General features: G+C 30.2%; 1 protein-coding gene across 1 annotated transcript; it reads right to left on the reverse strand.

Annotated features, from left to right (window-relative positions):
- Positions 1-409: 409 nt before the first annotated feature.
- LOC148191349 (uncharacterized) lies at positions 410-20,979 on the reverse strand. Its single transcript, XM_088101497.1, has 15 exons — positions 17,950-20,979; positions 17,618-17,866; positions 16,717-17,409; positions 14,581-15,399; positions 13,497-14,117; positions 12,834-12,876; positions 11,461-12,656; positions 9,861-10,658; positions 8,062-8,667; positions 6,587-7,363; positions 4,162-4,875; positions 2,933-3,745; positions 1,374-2,126; positions 1,028-1,125; positions 410-734 (listed from the first exon to the last, which is right to left on the reverse strand). The coding sequence occupies exons 1-14, from the start codon at positions 20,944-20,946 to the stop codon at positions 1,078-1,080; spliced, it is 11,127 nt and encodes a 3,708-aa protein (XP_087957623.1). The 5' UTR covers positions 20,947-20,979; the 3' UTR covers positions 410-734; positions 1,028-1,077.
- Between the last annotated feature and the right edge of the window lie 1,878 nt (positions 20,980-22,857).

Below are 22,857 nucleotides of genomic sequence, written 5' to 3' on the forward strand. Positions count from 1 at the left end.
AACTACGGTTAAAAATGTATGTGAATGTTTTAAACAAGAATCTATATATGATGTATATTTAAATTAAAATTACTTTTTTAAGTAGTTTATATATATAATCCCCTTTACTTCATGTCTTCCATCAACGAAATAACTCTTTCTATTAAAATGTTGTACGAAACATTTTCTCAAAAATCTTCATGCTCTCATCAACTTTCTTTTATAAACAAATATATGCGTGTACGTTAACTATGTGACAACAGAGGACTCAAAAGTGATCCATGATAAAAGTTGAGTACTAGATAAAATCATTATTATGATAATATGAAAATAAAATTAACAGCAAATGAATACAAACATACATTTGTTTTTTTTTAACCAGCATAACCAAATATTCAAATACAGTCCATATTTAGTGACAGTTCATCACTTCACCTTTAATCAATATTCATGACTGTTCATCACTTTTAATCTCACACATTACATAGTACAAATAATAATGTATTTCATCTCCAACTAGGTAGAACAACACAGTTTTTTTTTTAAATAAAAAAACACAATCATACCTAATAAAATAGGAACACATTCATCTTCAACTAGGTAGAACAACACTTCTTTTTTTTTTCGTTTTTTTCATTTTCTTTAAAACACAATCACACATAATAAAATCGAGACAGATTAATCTTCATCCATTCTTAATGCCTTCAATCTCCTCTTAATTACTGCAATATTGGAGTCGGCAACATAGACCCAACCTAGACGAATTATAAAAACAATTAATATACTTTCATAAAAACGATTTCAGAAAGTTATAAATTTAATTATAGAAGTATAAGTAGCATTAAGTGAATTTCAAGCTAGTCACTAGTCTCATAACTAAAACATGACAAAGAAATATTCACTTAAATAGATATGAATAAAACATAAAATAACACTAATATAAAATTACTTACGTAATAAAACGTAATCATGATGTTATCATGTGAAAAAGTGCTTTCTCACTAATCATCAGCTGCATGCGCATAGAGAAGATGACAGTAAAACTCACCCTAAAAAAGTGCTTTCTCACTGATATTTGATGTACCACGTCCATTATCTTCAGTATTGAAGAACTGAAATGTTGATACTAGTAGAAGCATCTGGAGCCTATTTAAAACATAGGACCATATAAAAGTTACTGTATGCAACTCAAAAACACATTACGCTAAAAATAATGTTCTCAATTCAAAGCGCCAATAACTAGCTTTGTTTATGGTTTTCTTATAAATTCTCCCGAAAGAAAATGTAAAGTATTTATAATGAAAATGAAAAATCATAGCAGTTGATAAAAGAGAAATTAAGAAGAATGTTACAAATTAGCAGGAACAAAGATTAAGACGTAAAAGTATTGATACCTCTTCTTCACAAGTTTTGTGCAGAGCAGAATTAAGATCAGTCTCCTTTCGAGGTCTCGCATATTCTGAATAATACCACCTTGTCGGATTACCTATTTTGGTGACTCCGCTGAAAGTTTTCATGGAGCTGCACTTGATGACGTGGACTTCCTCTAAAGATGGAAAATTTAAAGTGAAGTTGCCAGCGCAAAAGCACGTCAGTTGTTTTAATCTTTTAAGATCCAAAACCTGAAGCCGCTTAAATATAATTTCTTCATTCTCATGAGATTCATCTGCAACAATTGCCATCAATCCCTCACAGTCTTCCACTACTAGATCTTCAAGGTTTTTAAGGTCTCTGGCTACTGATGCTGGAAACACGCTTTTAAGGCATTTGCATTTATCAACGAACACATGTTCTAGATGGTGCATGCTTAGAATTCCACGAGGATCTTCATTCCAAACATTTTCCACATTTGGAAGATTCGATAAAACCAATTTCTCCAGAGGAAGAGTAAGTAAAGTGTCTTCCCTCGAAGGATTGACATAAAAAATGACTTTGACATAATTGCAGTTTCGAACTTCTAATATCTCCAATTTGGGTAATGAAGGAAGTAAATGAAAGGGTAACACTGCATCTGATAAAAAGTGGCAGTCATTCACAGTCAATTTGGCCAACTCACTGAAACAGAGGTCGGAGATATGCAGTGAGACATTCCATATCTCTTGTAGTCCTGGCCTACTTTCCAGATCAAGTTTGTCAAGCTTTGAAATCTGCACGTCCAAAACAATAAATAAAAATATGAAACTAATTATTTACCAGAATTAATGATATCTTTTAAATTAGTACTCTATAAATATGAAATACTCACTATTTTTATTATTAATTATTTTTTATTACGAAAAGAAATTCACTTTACTATATTTAAAAGAAATTTTCTACTGAATCACGTTTTCTAATTCACATTACTTGACTCCAAGACTTGCAAAACCAAGTTAAGAATTGATATTTATAATTTTACTTAGTTATCATAAAGTTAAAAATTTGTTGTACTATGTTTTGGACTAGTAAATAAATAAATAAAAATTGTTGTTATGAATAATAAAATTTATAATTATTTTAAACAATGTTCTTTTTCCTTCTTCTTCACATTTATTATTTTTAATGAAAAATAATATATATATATATATATATATATATATATATATATATCGAACTCTTTATTATTTATATTTTGTTTATTTTGAAATATTTTAGTACAGTACTTTCAATTTTTTTTCCCAAAAATTCAGTTATAGTTATTAATTAAATTTGTAAATAAATATTATAATTTTGAGTTTAAATTATAGACATAGTGTTAACTAGAAGTGATAGGAAAAAAGTGTAATAATCAAAATTACATCCTATAATCAAAAGTTATAGGAACAAATTATAATAATTTTCAAGCATGTTGTCCTAAGCCGTCTTGTATATTTAACAAGGGCTATAGATATATAATCAATGGCCTATCAGAGGCTGTATTTTTTATATACACAAGAATCCTAACAATGTTCAATAATAAAATATATTAACGACGTACCTTTTCCAGAAATTCCTTCTTCATAGTAGAGTTGAGACCAGTTTCCAATGTAGTGTTTGATCCTTCAAGTTTAACTTCAGACAACTTACTTGCCTCCAGAGTACCTCCACATAATCTTACCATCTCGTCGCACTCTCTTATTGACAATTCCTCCAACAATGGAAAACTTAAACTCCCTTTGTAAAACCTTCGGAGATTTTTCAGATATTTAAGTTTCAAACAATTGAGCTTCGAAAATATTATTTCATCCTCATCTGATTCCTTCCCTTCTTTAGACACTATTTCTTCAATTGATTCACACTTTTTTATTTCCATTCTTTGGAGTTTACCCAAACTTTTGGCTGTCGAAGATGTGAACAAATATGAAAAGCTATCACAATTTTCCACTTTTAAACGTATCAGATTTGAAAAAGACACTCTGCATGTTACCAAGTTTATTAAATTTGAACACCTAATGACTTCAAAAGTTTCTAGATTTCTAACAAAGGGTTCAGTCCATGAGTTTTCTAAACCAATGGAAACTAGCTCTTGAAGGGATTCCAAGCGTAATTCTTTCAATTGTAAAAGAATTTCACTTTTATTAGGTCTTTGATCGCAGAAAATCACTTTGAAGGAACTGTCACACACCACAAGCTTCATTACATTTGGCAACTTTTGTAGAAATCCATACTCCGGAAATTCATCACACTCAATATCAAAGCACAGACCGAGAACTTTTAACTTGTGTAAAAGGTTTTTCTGAAATTCTCCGTTGACAATCATCTTTAATTCATTTTTACCCACTGTCAGATGCTCTAAGTTGGGTATGATTAGCTGCAACGAGAAACCAATAACCATGTAAAAGCAGCTCAGTACAGTCATAGATTCAACTCCGTATAAAATTGAAATTGTGAAGTTTCATGCCAAAATAAGCCAGATAATCAGTGAAAAACTAAAACATTTCAAGATAAAATAAAAAAAGTGTGAACAAGTCCATTTAAACGAGAAAAAAAGATGAACTAGCCAAACCAGGTTGCTGCTCATAAGGCGGCAACCATTTTTATTTAAAATTAATTTTCAAATGAAAAGCTTAATAAATGAGATGAATAGTGGTTCGTATAGGAAGAAAATAATGAGAAATATTTGGATGGTTGGTAGGAGATTGTTTATCAAGATTTAAGCACTTTTAACGCATTATATATATTATGTGTGTGAGAATGTATGTTATTGAAAAAAGAAGAAGCGCAAACCTCAAATGTTGGTGCTGCATTGAAGTTGGGCAAATCACATAGTGCCAATGACGTCATAGAGGGAAACCTAAGCTTAGGATTTGTTCCATCTGGATGAGCTGGATTAGCCTCTGTAACTTCACTACAAACTGTTTCCAGATTTGGAAGCTTCCGTAATTTCAATGATTTGACACAATAGCAAGGAAACGTAACCTCCACATTTGTTCCTCTTAGATCTGTATTCTCCTCTGCAACAATTGTCATCAATCCTTCACAGTCTTCCACTGTTAGATGTTCAAGTGTCCCAAAATCTTTGGCTAATGATGCCGGAAACACGCTTTTAAGGCGTTTACAGCTATCAATTAACACTTCTTCTAAATGGTTTATGCTTAGAATTCCATGAGGATCTTTATTCCAAATAGTTTTCAGCTTTGGCAGATTCGATAAAACTAATTTCTTCAGAGAAAGAGTGACTGTGACTTGTGTTGAAGAATTGACATCAAATATGGTTTTGACAGAATCACAGTTATGAACTTCCAATGTTTCCAATTTAGGTAATAAAGAAAGTAGAGTGAAAGGTAGCACTGCATCTGATGAAATTTTGCATTTATTCACAATCAAGGTTTCCAAGTAAGTGAAACAAAAGTCGGATATCTGCAGTGAGAGACGCCATATCTCTTGTAGGTCTGCCCTATCTCTCAATTCAAGACTCTTTTCCCATTCCCGTGATGCAATCTTTCGAAATCAGCACATGTAAATGAAAAATATGAAAATATAAGGATTACCAAGAATTCAGTCTTCACAGTTTTGCTACATATAAATTTTAATATTTTTTCTTTCCTCCACAATTCTATTTCGAGACATTGAGAATTGGTAAAATTTTAGTTACATTTAAAATTTTATTTAATTCTCATAAAAATGAAAATTGTTTCTACGGTGAACTTTGATTAAAAAAAAACAATTTCCTTTGGCAATTTAAGTATAGAAGTTACTTATAAACAAAATCTCTAACTATTTTTTAGTTAACTTTGTGATTGATTTGATTGAGTTCTAAATTTTTTCAAATTATTATTTTGCTAATTTTTCTAATTTGTTTTGTTGAAGTTTAGGAATGTAACTAAATTAATATTATTTAAAAATTCAACTTTCATAATAATAAAAGCTTGAAGAATGAGACTGAATTCAACTTTCATAATAATCTTCCCTTAATTTTACTTTGATTTTATTTTTAAACTATTTTCTAATGTTTTCTAAAAATCTATTACTAATATCCAGGAAAAACAAATTTAGCAACTTAATTGTAGTACTTTATAAATGTTATTAGAAGTGAGGTTTTTTATTTTAGTTAACCTTTTATATTTATATCTATTTATCTTATAAAACAATTATTAGGTATTCTTTTTACTTTTATATAAAGTATTTATTATTTTTGAGTTTTTTACAGTAACAAAAAATTACCGTTTCTAATAAATTTCTAAATAAGATAATGACAATGATAACAAATTATTTTTGCTATTATTATTATTATTATTTTATAATTTGTAGGTTATACTTAAAATCCAATAATATTGACTATAGTAGATTTATTTTATTTTTTTCATTTTTATTTATTTATGCATTACAGATGATGCATTTTATCTCTATTTTTAATTTACTTTTAAATATCATATATCTGTTTAAAAATGTGTTATTTTTACATGATATAAAATTTGTGTAATATAATAAAACATATTAGAAGATTAAAAATAAATATTCTTTATGATAAATATATAACAATGAAAAATGAAATAAATATAATGAAATTTTTATTAATAAATAAAAGTTATAAAAATTTAAAATTAATTAAAAACATATTTTATTAGTAAAGATACTAAATTAATGTTAAAATGACATATAAAAGATATTTGATTCTTTTCTATTCCTTTATATTTATAAGTTATTTTAATTAATAAATTTACCATTTACTATGAGTACGTTAATTAAGTTAAATTTAATTTAATTTGTATGGGTTATTGGGACAATGTTTGAAACCATCAGTTTATCATAATTTTTGTCAAATATGATTTCTAAAGTAATTTATTATGAAAATTATTTGAAAATAATTATAATTGAATGATAGAGAATTTACATTTTATTAACATATAAAAAATTTGTTTGTTTATTAATGTATTTTTGTTGCATTTTATAAAAAAAAAATTGGAAATTTGTAAGATACAATATATTTTGCTAATTACTTTAAAATTAAAAAAAAAACAAGTGTTTTTAACATAAGTTGAGATAAATAAATAACTTTCCTATAATTAAAAATAATTTAATTAAACTTTTCTGCAAAATTTTTATCTTGAATATTTTATTTTATTGTCTTCCTTACTAATAAGTTTGTCATGGAGGCCATAAAGTTAAACTCTTAAAATATTCAATAAAAAAAATAAAATTAAACACGTACCTTTGTCAGATATTCCTTCCTCATAGTAGAGTTGAGCTCCGTTTCCAATTGAATAGCATTTGGGAGTTTAACTTTAGACAACTTGCCTGCTTCTATACTTCCTTCACATAAAGTTATCATCTCATCGCAATCTGTTACTGACAGTTCCTCCAAGGATGGGAAACCTAAACTCCCTCTGTAGAACCTTTTGAGCTTCTTTAACCATTCAAGATTCAAACAAGTGAGCTGCGGAAATATTATCTCATCCTCATCTGATTCCTCCCCATCTTCCTTATACACTATCTCTTCAATTGAACCACACCGTTTTATCTCCATTTTTTTGAGTTGATCCAAACGCTTGGCTGCTGAGGATGTCAACAAATATGATAAGTTATAGCAATCCTCTACTTTCAAACACCTCAGATTGGAGAAAGACACTGTGCATCCTACCAAGTTTTTTAAACTCTTACATCTAATCACTTCAAAGGTTTCTAAATTTCTGACAAAGGAATCGGTACAAGAGTTCTCTAGCCCAATGGAAACCAACTCTCCAAGGGACTCCAACCGTAATACTTTCAGCTGCTGTAACACATTATTACCACTTTCACAATAGAACATCTTCTTGAAGGAACCATCACACACTACAAGTTTCTCTATATTTGGAACCACTTCTAGAATTTTACATCGAAATACATCCGAACCAAAGCAGAGAGTAAGAGTTTTTAAGCTCTCTAAGAGCTTTCTCTCGAATTCTCCTCGCAAAATCATCTTCATTCCATTTTCTCCTACTGTCAAGCACTGTAACAACCACGAAAAAAAGTAAGCAAAAGTTAGTTAAGACTCACAACTCTTTTAAATTTTCATATCAAAACATATTGTTGATGAATATTGCTAAGATAATGTATATTTATTTGAATACGAAATTAAAATCCGTTAATACCATCCTTCTTCCCATAATTTTCAAAGATTGTGGCGGCATGAATACATGATACATGATAAACGAGTGAGAATCTCTTGAATTGATATGAGATGTTATTGATGAGTCGTGAAATCTATTCTTTTACTTATTTATATCAAAATATTAGTGAATTTTTTCAAAATTTATATTTTGACAGGATGCTCCTACTGTTTTTATGGAACAATGACAAAACAAAAGTATAGAAGCGATCAAATCATTCTGGGAGTCATTTGTGTTTAATTATTCCCTCCCATTCATATTAATCATCACAAATTCTGAATCCAAATTATTACTCTTTTTATAACTCACTATTGATTGCAGAGAAACCAAGCTAAGGGATACAATGAGAAATATGAGAAACCTAAAGGAATCGCCCTATTATTTTTCAACTTAAATAAAGTTCTTTCATTTTTAACCAAATCGTTTTAATTATCTTCTAAAAGTAAACTAACCTACCAAATTATATATAACACTTTACAATATTCAGTTTTCACATACCGATCCAATTATGCAATAAGGAGAGTTAAAACAATAATACCTTTTCAGGTTCGAGTTCTAGATGCGTATAGTAGTAAAAATACTTCAACTTTGGTAAATCCCGTAATTTCAATGATCTGACACAACAGCAAGGAAACGTAACCTCCACATTTGTTCCTCTTAGATCTGTATTCTCCTCTGCAACAATTGTCATCAATCCTTCACAGTCTTCCACTGTTAGATCTTCAAGTGTCCCAAAATCTTTTGCTAATGATGCCGGAAACACGCTTTTAAGGCGTTTACAGCTATCAATTAACACTTCTTCTAAATGGCTTATGCTTAGAATTCCATGAGGATCTTTATTCCAAATAGTTTTCAGCTTTGGCAGCTTCGATAAAACTAATTTCTTCAGAGGAAAAGTTAGTCTGTCTTGTGAACATTTGACATCAAATATGGTTTTAACAGAATAACACCTTTCAACTTTCAATGTTTGCAATTTGGGTAATGAAGAAAGTAAATAGAATGGTAGCACTGCATCTGATAAAAACTCGCAGTCAATCACAATCAATGTGATCAGCTTACTGAAAAGAGGGATCTGCCTTGAGCCTTTCCATATCTCGTGTAGTCTTGGGTTACTTTTGAGATCAATCCATGATTTCCCTAGTGTCTGCAAGTGCAAAAGAATAAATAAATAAAATGAAATTCATTATTTTATTTCAAGAGTTAATAGGAATTGAATTTTTTATATTAATAATAATATGAAATCTTCACTATCTTTTTTAAGAATTATCTTTTTTTAAAAAAACTTAGTTGACTATACCTAAGAGATTTTCTAGCGAATCACGTCTTCTAATTTACATTACTTGACTTCGAGACCTAAGAGATAAATAAAAGTTACTTTTATGAATTTAAAAATTTATATTTTAAAAGAACTGTCCAATTATGTCTAAAGTTTTCCAGCCAAGATGTCCTAAACCCTCTTGCATGCTTAAACATATGTCATGGATATATGTCTATACATAACAAAATGATAGTTTTTATAATGTATTAACAAATAATTATCGTGGTTTTAATATTTCATAGTTATTAAAGATATTGTGCATTAATATATTTAATCATTAAAATTAATATTTATAATTTTACTCTTCATCTATTAAAGTAATAAATAGTTTGATTCAATATGACTTATTAAATATTTTAAAATTTTAAAATGAAAGTATATTTTATTAAAGATAATAAAATCATTAGAATGGTATTTCGAATAACCATAGTCAGATTTCCACCACTTGATGATAAATATATTTTATTTTAATAAACTTAAAAAGTTATTATGGGTCAAGTTACGATTCATCTATTGTGTTAGTATAGATTATTATTTTGAATTTTAAGTCATAAAAATTTCGAAAAATGTGTTTTGATAAAGTGTAACCAAGGCATGTATAGAAAAAGAGTTAACAACAGTTTATCTAGTAGAAAAGTAAAAGTTATATTATTATTCAGTCAAAAAATTTTACGATAAAATTATTATATTTTTAAAATAATTATCTTAAGAATCGTACTTATTAGCAGGAAAAAAAAGAAATTATTATACTTTTTCAACTAATGTTAGTTAATTTTAGTTTATGAAAGAAATACTTTTATATTTTTCTTATATTTATTTTTATAGAAGTAGTAATAAAAGAATAGTTTGGTTGTATACAATTTAGTTAGAAAATAAAATAAAGATAATTTAATATACTTATCTAATTTGGAAGTTATTTAGAAGCAGAGTCATAAATTCAATTCATACTGAAGTTCTAATAGAGGGTATTGTAACGACAAAATCATATCCATGTTGAATTAAGAATATTAAACATATACCTCTTCCAAAAATTCCTTCTGCATAGTCTCGTTGAGATCATGTTCTATTGGAATAGCTTCTGAATATCGTGGTTTAACTTGAGACAACTTGCATGCTGTTATCGTACCGCTACAGAAAGTTTCCATTTCGGTGCAATTTGTTGCTGACAATTCCTCTAATGATGGGAAACTTAATCTCCCTCTGTAGAACAATCGGAGTTTACGTAAATAATAAAGATTCAAACGAATGAGTTTTGGAAATATGATCTCATCCTCATCTGATTTCTCCTCCTCCTCCTTAAACACTATCTCTTCAATTGAGTCACAACTTTCTATCTCCATTGTTTTAAGGTGATCCAAAGTTTTGGCTGTTGAGGATGTGAACAAATATTGCAAGCTATCACAACTTTCAAGTTTCAAATATGTCAAATTGGAGAGAAACACTTTGCTCGCTACCACGTTTTTCAATTTTGAACAACTAATGACTTCAAAGGTTTCTAGATTTTTGACAAAGTATTCCGTCCAAGAGTTTTCTAACCCTATGGAAACCAACTCTCCAAGAGACTCCAATCGTAATTCTTTGAGTTGTAATAGAAGTCCACTGTAATTCACATTTTTAGGACTTTCACGATAAAACATCCCTTCGAAGGAACCATAGCACACCACAAGCTTCTCTATATTGGGCACCTGTTCTAGAATTTCACATTGAAATACATCCCATCCAAAAGAGAGAGTAAAAACTTTTAAGTTGCTTAAGAGTTTTCTCTGAAATTCTTCACCCGAAATCTTCTCCATTCCATACTTCCCAAGTATCAAACACTGTAATAACCAAAAAAAACACAAGAAAAAGCAAGTTAGGGCATTATAATATTACCTATGATAATTGTTTATAAAGGTTGAAGCACCATTATTTTGTTTTAATAATGATAAAGTACAATAGTGTCTCTAATAATATATGGAATTGATCTCACATCTTATTTTGTTGTTGTCATAATGTGTATTCTTTTACTTATTTATACAAATACATGTTCTTTGAACTTTATTATTCAACCGGACAAATCTTTAATCTTATTTCAGTCAGAGTCAAACCGATTTTAATAAAATATTGCTGTTTAATTTTGTAATAAAATATAATATACTAATTTTAACTAATCTAATACGTATATTAATTATTTTTCATAAATTATAATAATATAATATATATTAATCACTACTCCTTTTTTTACCCATGTTTTCGAATTAACTTTTGTAATTTTACAAAAGAGAGATACTTGTGCAGTTGCCTTCAAATTTAATTTTGAATAGCCCTTTTTTCCTTTTAAGAACTTAACTACTCAATTATTGACACTTCCCAATCAATAAATAGACTCAGTGACAATGGTTATTCTTTTAACATGCTACCGATCCTATCACTTCAATGATATCTAAAACAAAAGTGGCGGGTTAATAGGCAAAGAAGATAGAAGACTTATACGTGAAAGTTACATATTTTTAATGATTATTTTGTACTATTCATATTGAACAATGGTAAACAACTAAAGAAACTGATGATTCCACATTAAATTTGCAGTGACGATTCATATTGTGCATAAAGAAGAAGTGGCAAAATAGTAGTACGTACCCTTTCAGTATCGACTTGATTCTCTGTATTCGATTCTAGACGCTTGTAAGTGTGACACTTGAGAGAGCAGTAGTAAAAATACTTGAAATTGGGCAAGTCCCGTAGATTCAATGATCTCACACAGGGACAGGGAAATGTAAACTCTAGACTTCCATTTGTATTGTCTTCTACAACAATAGTCATCAATCTCTCACAGTCTTTTACAATTAGACTTTCAAGCTCCACAACATCTTTGGCTACTGAAGTCGGAAACACGCTTTCAAGGCATTTACATATCTCAACATGTACTTCTTGAAGATGGTGCATGTTTAGAATTCCATGAGGATCTTCATTCCAAACATTCTTCAGATTTGACAGCTGCGATAAAATCAATTTCTTCAGAGAAAAAGGGAGGGGCAGTCCCGTAGATGTCACATCTCTGCCTTGTGTTGTGCATTTGACATCAAAAATGGCTTTGACATCATCGCAGTTTCTAACTTCCAATGTTACCAAGTTAGTTAAGAAAGGAAGTAAATTGAATGGTAGTAGTACTTCTTCGGCCCCTAAAGCTGGAAACATACTTGTAAGGCTTTTACATTCCTTAACATGTACTTCTTGTAGATGGCACATGTTTAGAATTTCATGAGGATCTTCATTCCAAACATTCTTCAGATTTGACAGCTGCGATAAAATCAATTTCTTCAGAGAAAAAGGGAGGGGCAGTCCCGTAGATGTCACATCTCTGCCTTGTGTTGTGCATTTGACATCAAAAATGGCTTTGACATCATCGCAGTTTCTAACTTCCAATGTTACCAAGTTAGTTAAGAAAGGAAGTAAATTGAATGGTAGTAGTACCTCTTTGGCCCCTGAAGCTGGAAACATACTTGTAAGGCCTTTACATTCCTCAACATGTAGCTCTTGTAGATGGTACATGCTTAGAATTCCATGAGGATCTTCATTCCAAACATTCTTCAGATTTGGTAGCTGGGATAAAGTCAATTTCTTTAGAGGTAAAGTCATCGTGTCTTGTGTTGTACGTTTGACATCAAAAATAACTTTGACAGAAACACAGTTTCTAACTTCCAACGTCTCCAATTTAGCTAAGAAAGAAAGTAAACTGAATGGTAGAAGTACATCTGATGAAAACTTGCATCCATCCACAATCAAAGAATCTAAGAGACCGAAGCAGGAGTTTGGGATGGGTCGTGAGCCAAGACATAACTGTTAAACATAGAGAAAATTATATATGGAATTAATCTCCCTTGTGTTAAATACATATAGGGTTCTCTATTTATAATAGAAAAAATATGGGCTAAGCCCAAAATACAAATAATAAATAATAACAAACTAACTGAAAGATAAACTGAAAGATAAAAGATTTAATATTTCTAACAATAACTCTTGTATTTCGCTCAAGCGCAAATTTGATATACTCTCCTGCGAAAGAAATTATGTTTAGAATTTTGTTTTTGTCGCACATCAGAATTTGTTTGAAATGTTAACTTTTTGGGAATACATCTTTTCATGGTTACCGTAACAATGATTACAACATGAATATAGAAAAATAAACTAACAAATCATAATAATAAAATAAAATAAAGAGTCTCACTTTTATATCTCAAATTTGTCCGTTCATTTTGTCTCACTTAATTCAAATGGAAAAGAGTGTCTTTGTAAGAGAATGTTAATTTTTACAGGATCGTGAAGAGAGAAAGAAGAAGAGTAAGAGAGCATAAAATTGAGTTTGAAAATTCACCAAGCAGCTAAAAAAAATTATAATCCTTGCTTCTTGACTATTGGATCATGCCAAAACTTGAAAAGCAAGTTCATGGTATATTGTCATGAGCGAAAATTCCCCCGTTGAATACCTTTTCCAAATTTGGGGAGTGAATTTTCCGAGTGCAGCTGGCATAAAATTGGCTTTAACAAATGTAATTAAGCGAATTCACCATTGCAAAAAACTGGCTTTAACAGCATTACTGTTAGGAACACGCAAACACAAACTATAGGCGTATTTGTTTTGAATGGTCACATAAAGGCAAAATTTTGAGAATTACCTGTTGTTTGGAGCAGTGTATAGAGTATTTGAGGGATGGCAATTCTTTTAGTGTCAATGAGGTGAGATCACGAAACACAAACTCTTGTGTTGTTCTTTCTCCTTCTCCACCCTTTTCATCCTTCCAAAAGATTTCTACCAATTCCTCACAGTTTGTTACCTCGAGCACTTCGAGTCTTGTAAGATCTTTGACTACCGATGCTGGAAACAAACTTTTAAGACTCTCACAATCTTCAACACGCATTTCCTTTAGCAGTTGAAGGCCCATGACTCCCTCCGGATCCTTGTCCCATACATGCTTCAGTTGTGGTAGCCAATCTAAAGACAATATTTTCAGACGGAATATTCGGGAAGGTTTTGTCATCACCCTGTTCTCATCATTCATATTAAATATCACCTCTGCATCACTGCAATTGTATACCTCTAACCCTTCCAAATTGTGAAAGCAAGAAACCAAATGAGATGGAATTATATGCTTTAGAGTATGACATTCCCATACTGTCAACCTTTTCAAATAACCAAAGTTGTTTTGCTGCACCCAATGAGTGTCATCCCATACTTGCTTTATAATAAAATCATCAGTGATATCAAGCAGCAGATATTCAGTATATGCGAAACTGACCTGTAAATCAGACAAATTATTAAATTACTTCTCTACCTTTAAAATTTAAAATAACTAACTAATTACCGTGCCAGATTGTGTTATTTTTATTTTAAAACAATAAATTTTAATATGTAAAATCTATTAATTAATTATAATGAAAATTTTGAAACATCTTGTGTGAAAATCACTTACCTGTGAAAATATGACACGTTGTTCAAGGCGTATTTTTGTTTAAATGGAAATTTATAGCACCGAATGCTTTTTCAGAAAAATAAGAGTGAATTTAATTCTTTAAAAATGGAAGAACAAAATCTAATTTAATAAATAGATAAAAGGTCTTAAAAAGGTATCCTAAAAAAATCTCAATGTTATTTAAAGCTTTCATGGGAAAAACATGTATGTATTTGTAATTTCCAATCATGATTTTTTATTTTTTTCCCACATAAGAATATAGTATTAAATAAAGAAAAAAATTAAGTACCTTATCATTGAAAACTTTTTGTATGGTGGCATTCAAGTGACCTTCCCATTGCCATTTGGATTTTTCATTTCCTTTCACACCAAATATATTCTTCAACTTTGGTGCTATAGACCTTTTTTCACTAAATTTCTCCATTTTCGGACATTCTCTTACAATAAACATTTCCAGTGACGAGAATTCAAATTCACACTCCTTGTGCCTGCAAAAACTTGCAAGCTTCTTTAGCCCCACAAGTTCTATAGAAATCAACTTGCCGAATACAATTTTCATCTCTTTGCCTTCTTCACTTTCCTCCATGCTTATTATTTGCTCTATTTTATCACATTCGATTACCTTCATTGTCTTGAGTTGAACCATACTTTTGGCAGTCGAGGATGCCATTAAATTCCTCAATCCGTTACAATTCTTCAGTTTCAAACACGTCAAACAAGTCAACATTACAGAGGAAGGAGCTAAAGTGTTCAATTCGTAGCAATATTTTAATCTCAAAAGCTCTAGTCTTTGTAGAACTTGGTATCGTTCAAATCCTAGATCCTTTATATTCGAGAAACAAACAAACAATTGCTTCAGCTTTAACACGGTTCCCAATTCTTGCGGCTCAATGTTTGAACTTGTCACTGACTCTTGAAATCGAGAGAAAGTCAACTTTAACTTTTCTAGTTTTGGCATTCTATACATAAACGAATAGAGAAGATCTGGAGACTTGACTTGATCTTCTCTCAAGATAATAAGCTCTTTTAAACATTGCATTTGGTACTTGGGTAATAACTTTTGAGCTTCGTTGAAGTGAATTTCCATATACTCCAAGTTAGGGAATACCTAAAGAACAAAGATAAATACTAATTAAGAAGAATGAATTAAATGCCTCCCCCACCCCTTCAAATTTGTTTTTGTTATTGTAGTTTGCATATTTAATTGTTACTGTTTATGATCAGTATTGCCTAAAATTTTTGTTTTTGTTTGCTTGTTTGTACTTTTAAAATTCTTAAATTATAAATTAAAATAGGAACATCATACTTTTCAAAATTTCATTTAATCATATTAATGTCATGGATGTAATTTGAGTTTAGAAATCCCAAAGATTCACAATCCTAGATCATGTATGTGCCAAAAACAAACAGTATTAGTTAAACTTCGTATTTATTTATGTTATATTCTTTAAAGATATTTTAGTTACATAAAATATTTTAGTTATAACCATTAGAATTTCAACTTATATTGATATAAATAAATGTTAGAGAGCCAAATAATATATATATATATATATATATTCTAAGTCAATATTATTAAGAAGGGAATTTAAGTCAATTCTCATATCACAAAATTGATTTGAAAAGTAATAATTACAATTTCGTATTAGATCAACATCAAAAAAATAAAAAATTTATCATGACAGAGCTTCTTATTATTGAAATTGTATGGCATGATATAACAGGTTCGTACTTGTAAAATTTAATTTTTTTTTTGACTATTTACATAAATGGAGCGAAAAATTACACAATTATCATAACATCATTAACCCTCTTTTACTCACTCTTATGTCACTTTGGTTATTCTACGGGAAATAAAAATTATAGTTAATAAAAAAATTCACTAAATTCTAGTTAAAAATTAAAAAATATATATAAATCAACCAGGATTTTGTATTTAAATCTGTTTTAAACAATGAGAATAATCCATAATTAATCATCAATTCAGAGTACCAGTTTGCTAATAATTAATGATAAGAAACCGAAGTAATTTTGATTTCACCTTTAAAAAAATAGAAACGTGCGAAAGAATACAAGATGAAAGACTATTTTTGTTTTGTCAAAGTACAAACTTTTCATCATTATAATAATAGCAAATTAAATATGTTTAATAACACTAAAAAAGGAAATTTGAATGACAGTAATAATCGTAATAAAAATTTAACAACAAAATAAAGTAGCAGTAATTCCTTTATTTCTTTTAAAATCAAATACTTAAAATTCAATTTTTTTTATTAATTCGTCTTTCATTTCTTCTTAATTACACAATCTTTATTTGTCTTTTCTCTATTTTTCTTTTATTTCTTTTAGTCTCTATCAAGCATATCATAAAACTAATTTATTTTTATTTTTTTCTGAAATAAGATAAAGATGGCATGTTGCTTACCTCTTCAGCTAAGAAAATGAAATTTTCTTCATTTCTCGTTTCACTCTGCTTCACGCACTTGTCTATACTCAGCTCCTTCAATTTTGGACATTTTATAGGATGTCTTCCCTCGTAGAATTGCTTCATGTTTGATAGCCCATATAGTCTCACATAAGTTAGCTCAGGAAACTTTAATTGATCCTTCATATCTTCTGCTGCATCTTTACTTGCCACAATTTCCACCATCTTCTTACAATAAAATACTGACATGCGTTCAAGCTTTGAAACATCTTTTGCTACAGAAGTTGGAAACAAATTTGTTAGTTCATCACAATAACGTACATCTATAGACTGCAATTTTTTAAAGTTGAGAATTCCATCTGGATCTTTGCTCCACAATTGCTTCAACTTTGGAAGACCTTCAAGAAGAATAACTTGCAAGTTTGTGTCTATTCCAGAAGCATTTATTTCATGAGAATCATTGATTTCAAAAATTTCAATCACGGACTTGCACTCAGAAACTTCCAAGTTAATTAAACTTTCAAACCATCCTTGCATCTGACTTGGAAAAATCTTGTTCAGTTGATTGCATTCTTCAATTCTCACGAAAATGAGATTAGAAAAGGAATCGGCGCTCACTTCAGTTTGCCAGATATCAATTAACCTATTCATTTTGCTAAGGTGGATTTCCTCCAACTTAGGGAAGACATAGACCTGCATTTTAAGGAAAACAAGCCATTAATATATATATATATATATATATATATATATATATATATATATATATATATATATATATATATATATATATATATATATATATATATAAAGGTAAAAAAAATACAAAAGTTAGAATGTGATAAAGAACCATAAACATAATATTAAGTCAACTAAAAACATATACTCATATAACAATACACACATTTTCTGCACTAATTCCTTCAGTCTCAAAAATCTTTTCCATAATTGGACATCCACTTATGACGAGGCTTTTCAACTTCTTCATATGGCTTGCCATAGGTAATGAACATAGATGTGTCAATTTATCACAATCTTTAACAACTAATTTTATCAAGTTTTGGAAGCAGACACTTGACGAATGTTGGTTGCTCCATATCTTATGAATGTTGAGTAAGGATAAATTCAAGTTCTCTAAGTTTGGAACTTCAACCTGTAAACACATACACAATTAATATGTTTACAACAATTGAGCTAATTATTTAAAATAAATATGAAAAATATGTAGTGACATACTAGTTCACCAAAAAGAGGAGGCGCCTTGTCACTATGATCATCTTCTTCGGTAGAAATTTCTGTGTGACACCTATTTGTAGTTTGAGCCTTTGTCAAATTTGACCCTCGAGAACTCTCCACTTTGGTACTAAAACATGTTAATGATGGCAATGATTGAAGTGTCAAAGTGCGCAACATAAGAAATTCAACCTTATCATAATTCACTGGTATTCGAAAGATCTCCTTTAAAGATTCACATTTACAAACCTCAATCATTTCTAGCCTAGCGAGAAATTCATTCATGTAAGAATTACAATCAGAAATCTCACTAGTTTCTTCTCCACAAGTAGAAATTTTAATTGTGTAAAAGGAGAAGAGGTTCTCTAACCGGTAACACATCTCAACCTTGATAGTTTTTAATTTGGCAAATGATTTAACTGTAACTTCACCGTAACATATCATCTTTAAGTTCATCATATTGTATAGGCATATATATTCCAAATTCGGAAAAACATTCCCGCAATTAGAGAGCTTTGTTGAACTGACATATTTGATGTCCTTGTTATTTATGATGGATAAATGTTTCAAATTCTGAAATCCATCCATATTCAAATCATTAACAACACTTTGAACACTTGCCTCTCCTAACATCAAACGGTCTACTGTTTTAAGCAACAACATAATGCCTTCTTTGGAACGAATGTCAGTGTCATTCTTCAGTTGCAATGCCAAAACTTTAAGTTCTTCATATTTATTGGACATCCAAAATTCTCCAACAGAAATCATTTCAAAGTCTCCAATCTCAATCTTGTAATATGTTAACTTGTCAAAGATCAATTGATTAGGAATACATGAAACACATGGGATGCTTATGTCTACCACTTTCAACTGATGCAAATTCGTTAACTCAGAAAGAAATGAATTTTGACCTTTATTTGTATCTGTTTCCACCAACATTTTGATCAAGCTTTTGCTTATGTACAACTCTTCCAAACATGTCAAACTTGATAAAAGATTAGATGGAATAATCTTCAACTCGAAACAATCGCTGATGTCTAGTAGTCGCAACTTATCCAAGAATCGTAACTCAAATGGCAACTTTTTAAGTTGAGATCCAGAAAAACTAAGAATTCTTAATTTTTTAAACATTCTCAGTATCGATAAATTGCAATCCAAAGTGCACCGCTCCAAACAAAGCATTCTGAGGTTCAATTGGTCTTCAATTGAATATGGTAAGCTTGATAGATGAAAACCAGTCAATATTAAAACTAACAAGTTTTTCATGCTGCTAAAAAAAAGGTCAGGAATTTCCAAAGATGGATTGTTAGTTTCTATTTGCAAAAAGTTAAGTTGAGGACAATTTATGACTCGAGGAAACCCATCTATAATGTCACTATTGCAAATAGAAATTGAAATGCATTTTTCAAGATTGGGCCAATAATCTAGTTTTCCATCTCTGAAAGCAAAAGCATCGTTATCCGTGAGAGCATTACTTAAAGCATAATCTCGAACCATATGAGACATACTGAAATGAATATTAGGACTTTCGAACGACACCAAACTCAAATTTTTTAGCTCTTGGATCGCTTCATTTATTTTTTCACGAGCTGCACTAAGGGAAGAGACCCCTTGAAATATACCTAATCCAAAGCAATATTTCACCAAGTCATTAACCAGAGGTAGGTGGCCCATTTGAGCACAAAGCATGAAAATGAACTTGTGTTCCTTAGTTTTTGGAAGGTCATATTTTATTTTATTAGGAATATCCGAAGACTTCTTCCATTCAACCAAACCTTGCTTTTTAAATTTGTCTAGTGTAGGTTCACTTTCTGACTCACTCCAGTTTTTAAATGCCTTTGCAAATTCAACTATTCTCATGGGCAACCCTTTACAATAGTTTTGGATTTCTTCTTTAGGCATAGACATTTTATTACATCCTTCAGTCGACTGCTCAAACAGCATCAAGGCATCATTGTCATCTAATTCCTTTAAACAAAAATTTGACTCAACATCAACCTCATCAGGAAATACTTTCTTATCACATGAAGAAAGCAAAACTTTGTATCCCTTATAATTACCAAGAAAATTTGTTTTTTTTGGCACTTTTTCGTCAGTACCCCGTGTGTTGTCGGCTGTATCTTGTTTACTTGACCTTATGCTTAACTCATTTGTCTTTCTTAAGTCATAATCATCATCAATCGGAATTCCCAACCTATTCAAGTCTAATCTTTCATGAACGTTATCCAAGATTATAAGGATGCTCACATTTTTAATCTTTAACCATCTCCTTAGAGAATCAGCTCTTACATTTTCACTTTCCCCTGCTAATGACAATTCTAACACATATGCAATTTCTTCCTGAATTTTAAGAGGACTGGGACTCATAGTTACATCTATTTCAGCCACCCTTTCAAACAACCCCTCATCTTTAGCTTTATTAGCAACTTTTTTTATTAAAGTGCTCTTACCCATCCCTCGTGATCCATGGAGTCCAATAATTTTCATATTGGGATCTTTAAGTTTTGTCATTATGTCTTCCATAATGGATTTTCTACTATTAAATTCAATGTAGCGAGAATTAGATGAAGTGATGTCAAAAGATGATATTTTCTCTGCATGGGAAACTTCGTCAACCTTGGGGGACTCACCTGTTAGCTTCAAAGCCTCCATTTCCATTTTTTTTGCTTTTCTACCCAATTTGTGCCTATAGTAAGGAAGAAAATAATAGAGACCCCATGTCTTCTTGTGACCTGCATTTTTCCTGTAGTTCTCAACCCTATTCTCAAATTCACCCACTTCCCCAAACCATTCTTCAACCCTGGGTTTAACTATGTGACCCTTTCTTTTAGCTTCATCACATTGACTATCTAAGCTCTCTTTTACTTCTCCAAGACGCTTAACTGTCTTATTTAATTCCTCAATATTTTTCTTATAATGAAAAATGTAGGTCACCTGGTTAATACCATGATCCCGCACATACTCGATTACTGGTTCAAATATTTTCAATACAGTATCCATACTTCGAATTTCTTTTCCTTGTACCCTCCTCGACTACATCTTTTTGCCAACAAAACACATAATAAAAATATATCAGTCTAGTCACTAATAAAGACAAATAAAAGATATTTTATTAAATAAAAATCACAAATACATTTGCATATATTCAATCAAGCAATCACGTTTTACAGAATAAAAAGGTATTTTTTTAACCTTGTGTTTCACTACTAAATTTTGTTAGGTCAAATTATTCCATTAAGAATTTTCCATGTGTTCTTACTAGATAAAGGATCTTTCTAAATTTACCTTATACACTTCTATATTTAGTCTTCCTGATCCGTTTTCAGTTATCTTCCGAGTAATCTTATCAAGTCAATTTAAAGGGAATGATATGTGTACAATAAACTTTGACCTTGTTCGTATTCTACTAGAAACAATAAAATAATAATAAATATGAAATAAATTTGTCCATAAATATTTAAAGTTATTATCTATTTATACAACTCTTAATTAGTTTTTATATTATGCGTCTTTGAGGTTAAGCTCATATTACTCTTAATCTTGGTTTAGGAAATATTGTAGTGTGAGAGAATTGGTTTATGTTTATTTTTGTGAAAGTAGTATGTTTAGGATTTAAAGATTAAAATTTTGTATGAAATTTGAAAAGGTCTCGAATCAACCAGAAATGGTTACGATAAGAAAAAATATTTATGAGTTAGTCACAAGAGGTTATAGTATCAAAAAAGACACAATCGTACCATAGTATATTTAGTGAAATTTGATTGGTTTGTTAAGAGGTAGAAATAGTCTATGTTATCAGTCAAGTCAGCATAAAAATAGCGAGTAATCATCTATCTCTTAATCTAGTATATTGCATATAATATGTATTTCATTAAATCAAAGAGGAAGAAGTTTTTTTTCAAATTATTTGCAAAAACATATGGTCAACCTTTCTACATACTAAAAAGCTGTTCATTCCTCTTTTTTATGTTTTTCTTGTTTTTCACAAGACCCTTGGATTAATCAACTCAAGACAATCTAGAAGGTGTATTGTGTTTGCAGATACAGTCTAATGCTCAAATAAGTGTTTTGATAGCAACAATGGAGTAATAAAAATGTGCAATAATATTTATCCATAAATACCTAAGGGTTGTTGTCTATTTACACTATTGGTTAGTTTTTACCTATGGGCCTTTTGGGGCTAGATTATGCTGTTCTTAATATTGGTTTAGGTATAGTTTAGTGTGGTAATTGGTTTCCGTGTTTGTTATCGAGAAAAATAGTATATTTGGCATTGTTTTACATGTAATCTATGAAGGCCTCCAATTGTGTAAACCTTCTCGTTGTTGTGGAACTTCAACTTTATAATGTCATTTACTTTGTCAGATGCTACTAATTATCTTAGTTAACTAGTTATTCTTTTGTCATTGTCATCAAAGTGATTTTTTTTATCCATATAGCCTAATGTTATTTGTTAATTAACATTAGTTACATTTTTTTAACTTCAACAAAATTTTTTATCCATATAGCCATAAGGGCTCACTGGCTACCGATCGGTCTCGACCAGCTTCTCATCCATTTGATCTTGACAAATATTGACGGCTACCGTTAAACAATTAAGGTTTGTATTAATAACCATTAAGATATAAATTAATTTTTTTCAGATTCCTTTAAACTTAAACTCTATAAATAAGGGTTTAGGTTTAAGGTTAAGACATATTCAACTCATACTACAATACGTTCTATTTACGTCATATTAGGACTTCAATATTTAACTGTAACAAACAGTTCATAAAACCACTCCTAACTTGAGCGTCGGAGTACCTTTTGTAGGTACCTCCCGTCTTTTACAAAGAGGGTGACTGAGCGATCAAGACTGAAGTTCACCGAGCGGCCAATATTGAAGGTGACCGATTGGTCAAAACTGGAAGC

The sequence above is a fragment of the Vigna umbellata genome, chromosome 11 (genome assembly GCF_029865625.1).
Source record: "Vigna umbellata cultivar VRB3 chromosome 11, Vumbellata_1.0, whole genome shotgun sequence".
NCBI classification, from domain to species: Eukaryota; Viridiplantae; Streptophyta; class Magnoliopsida; order Fabales; family Fabaceae; genus Vigna; species Vigna umbellata.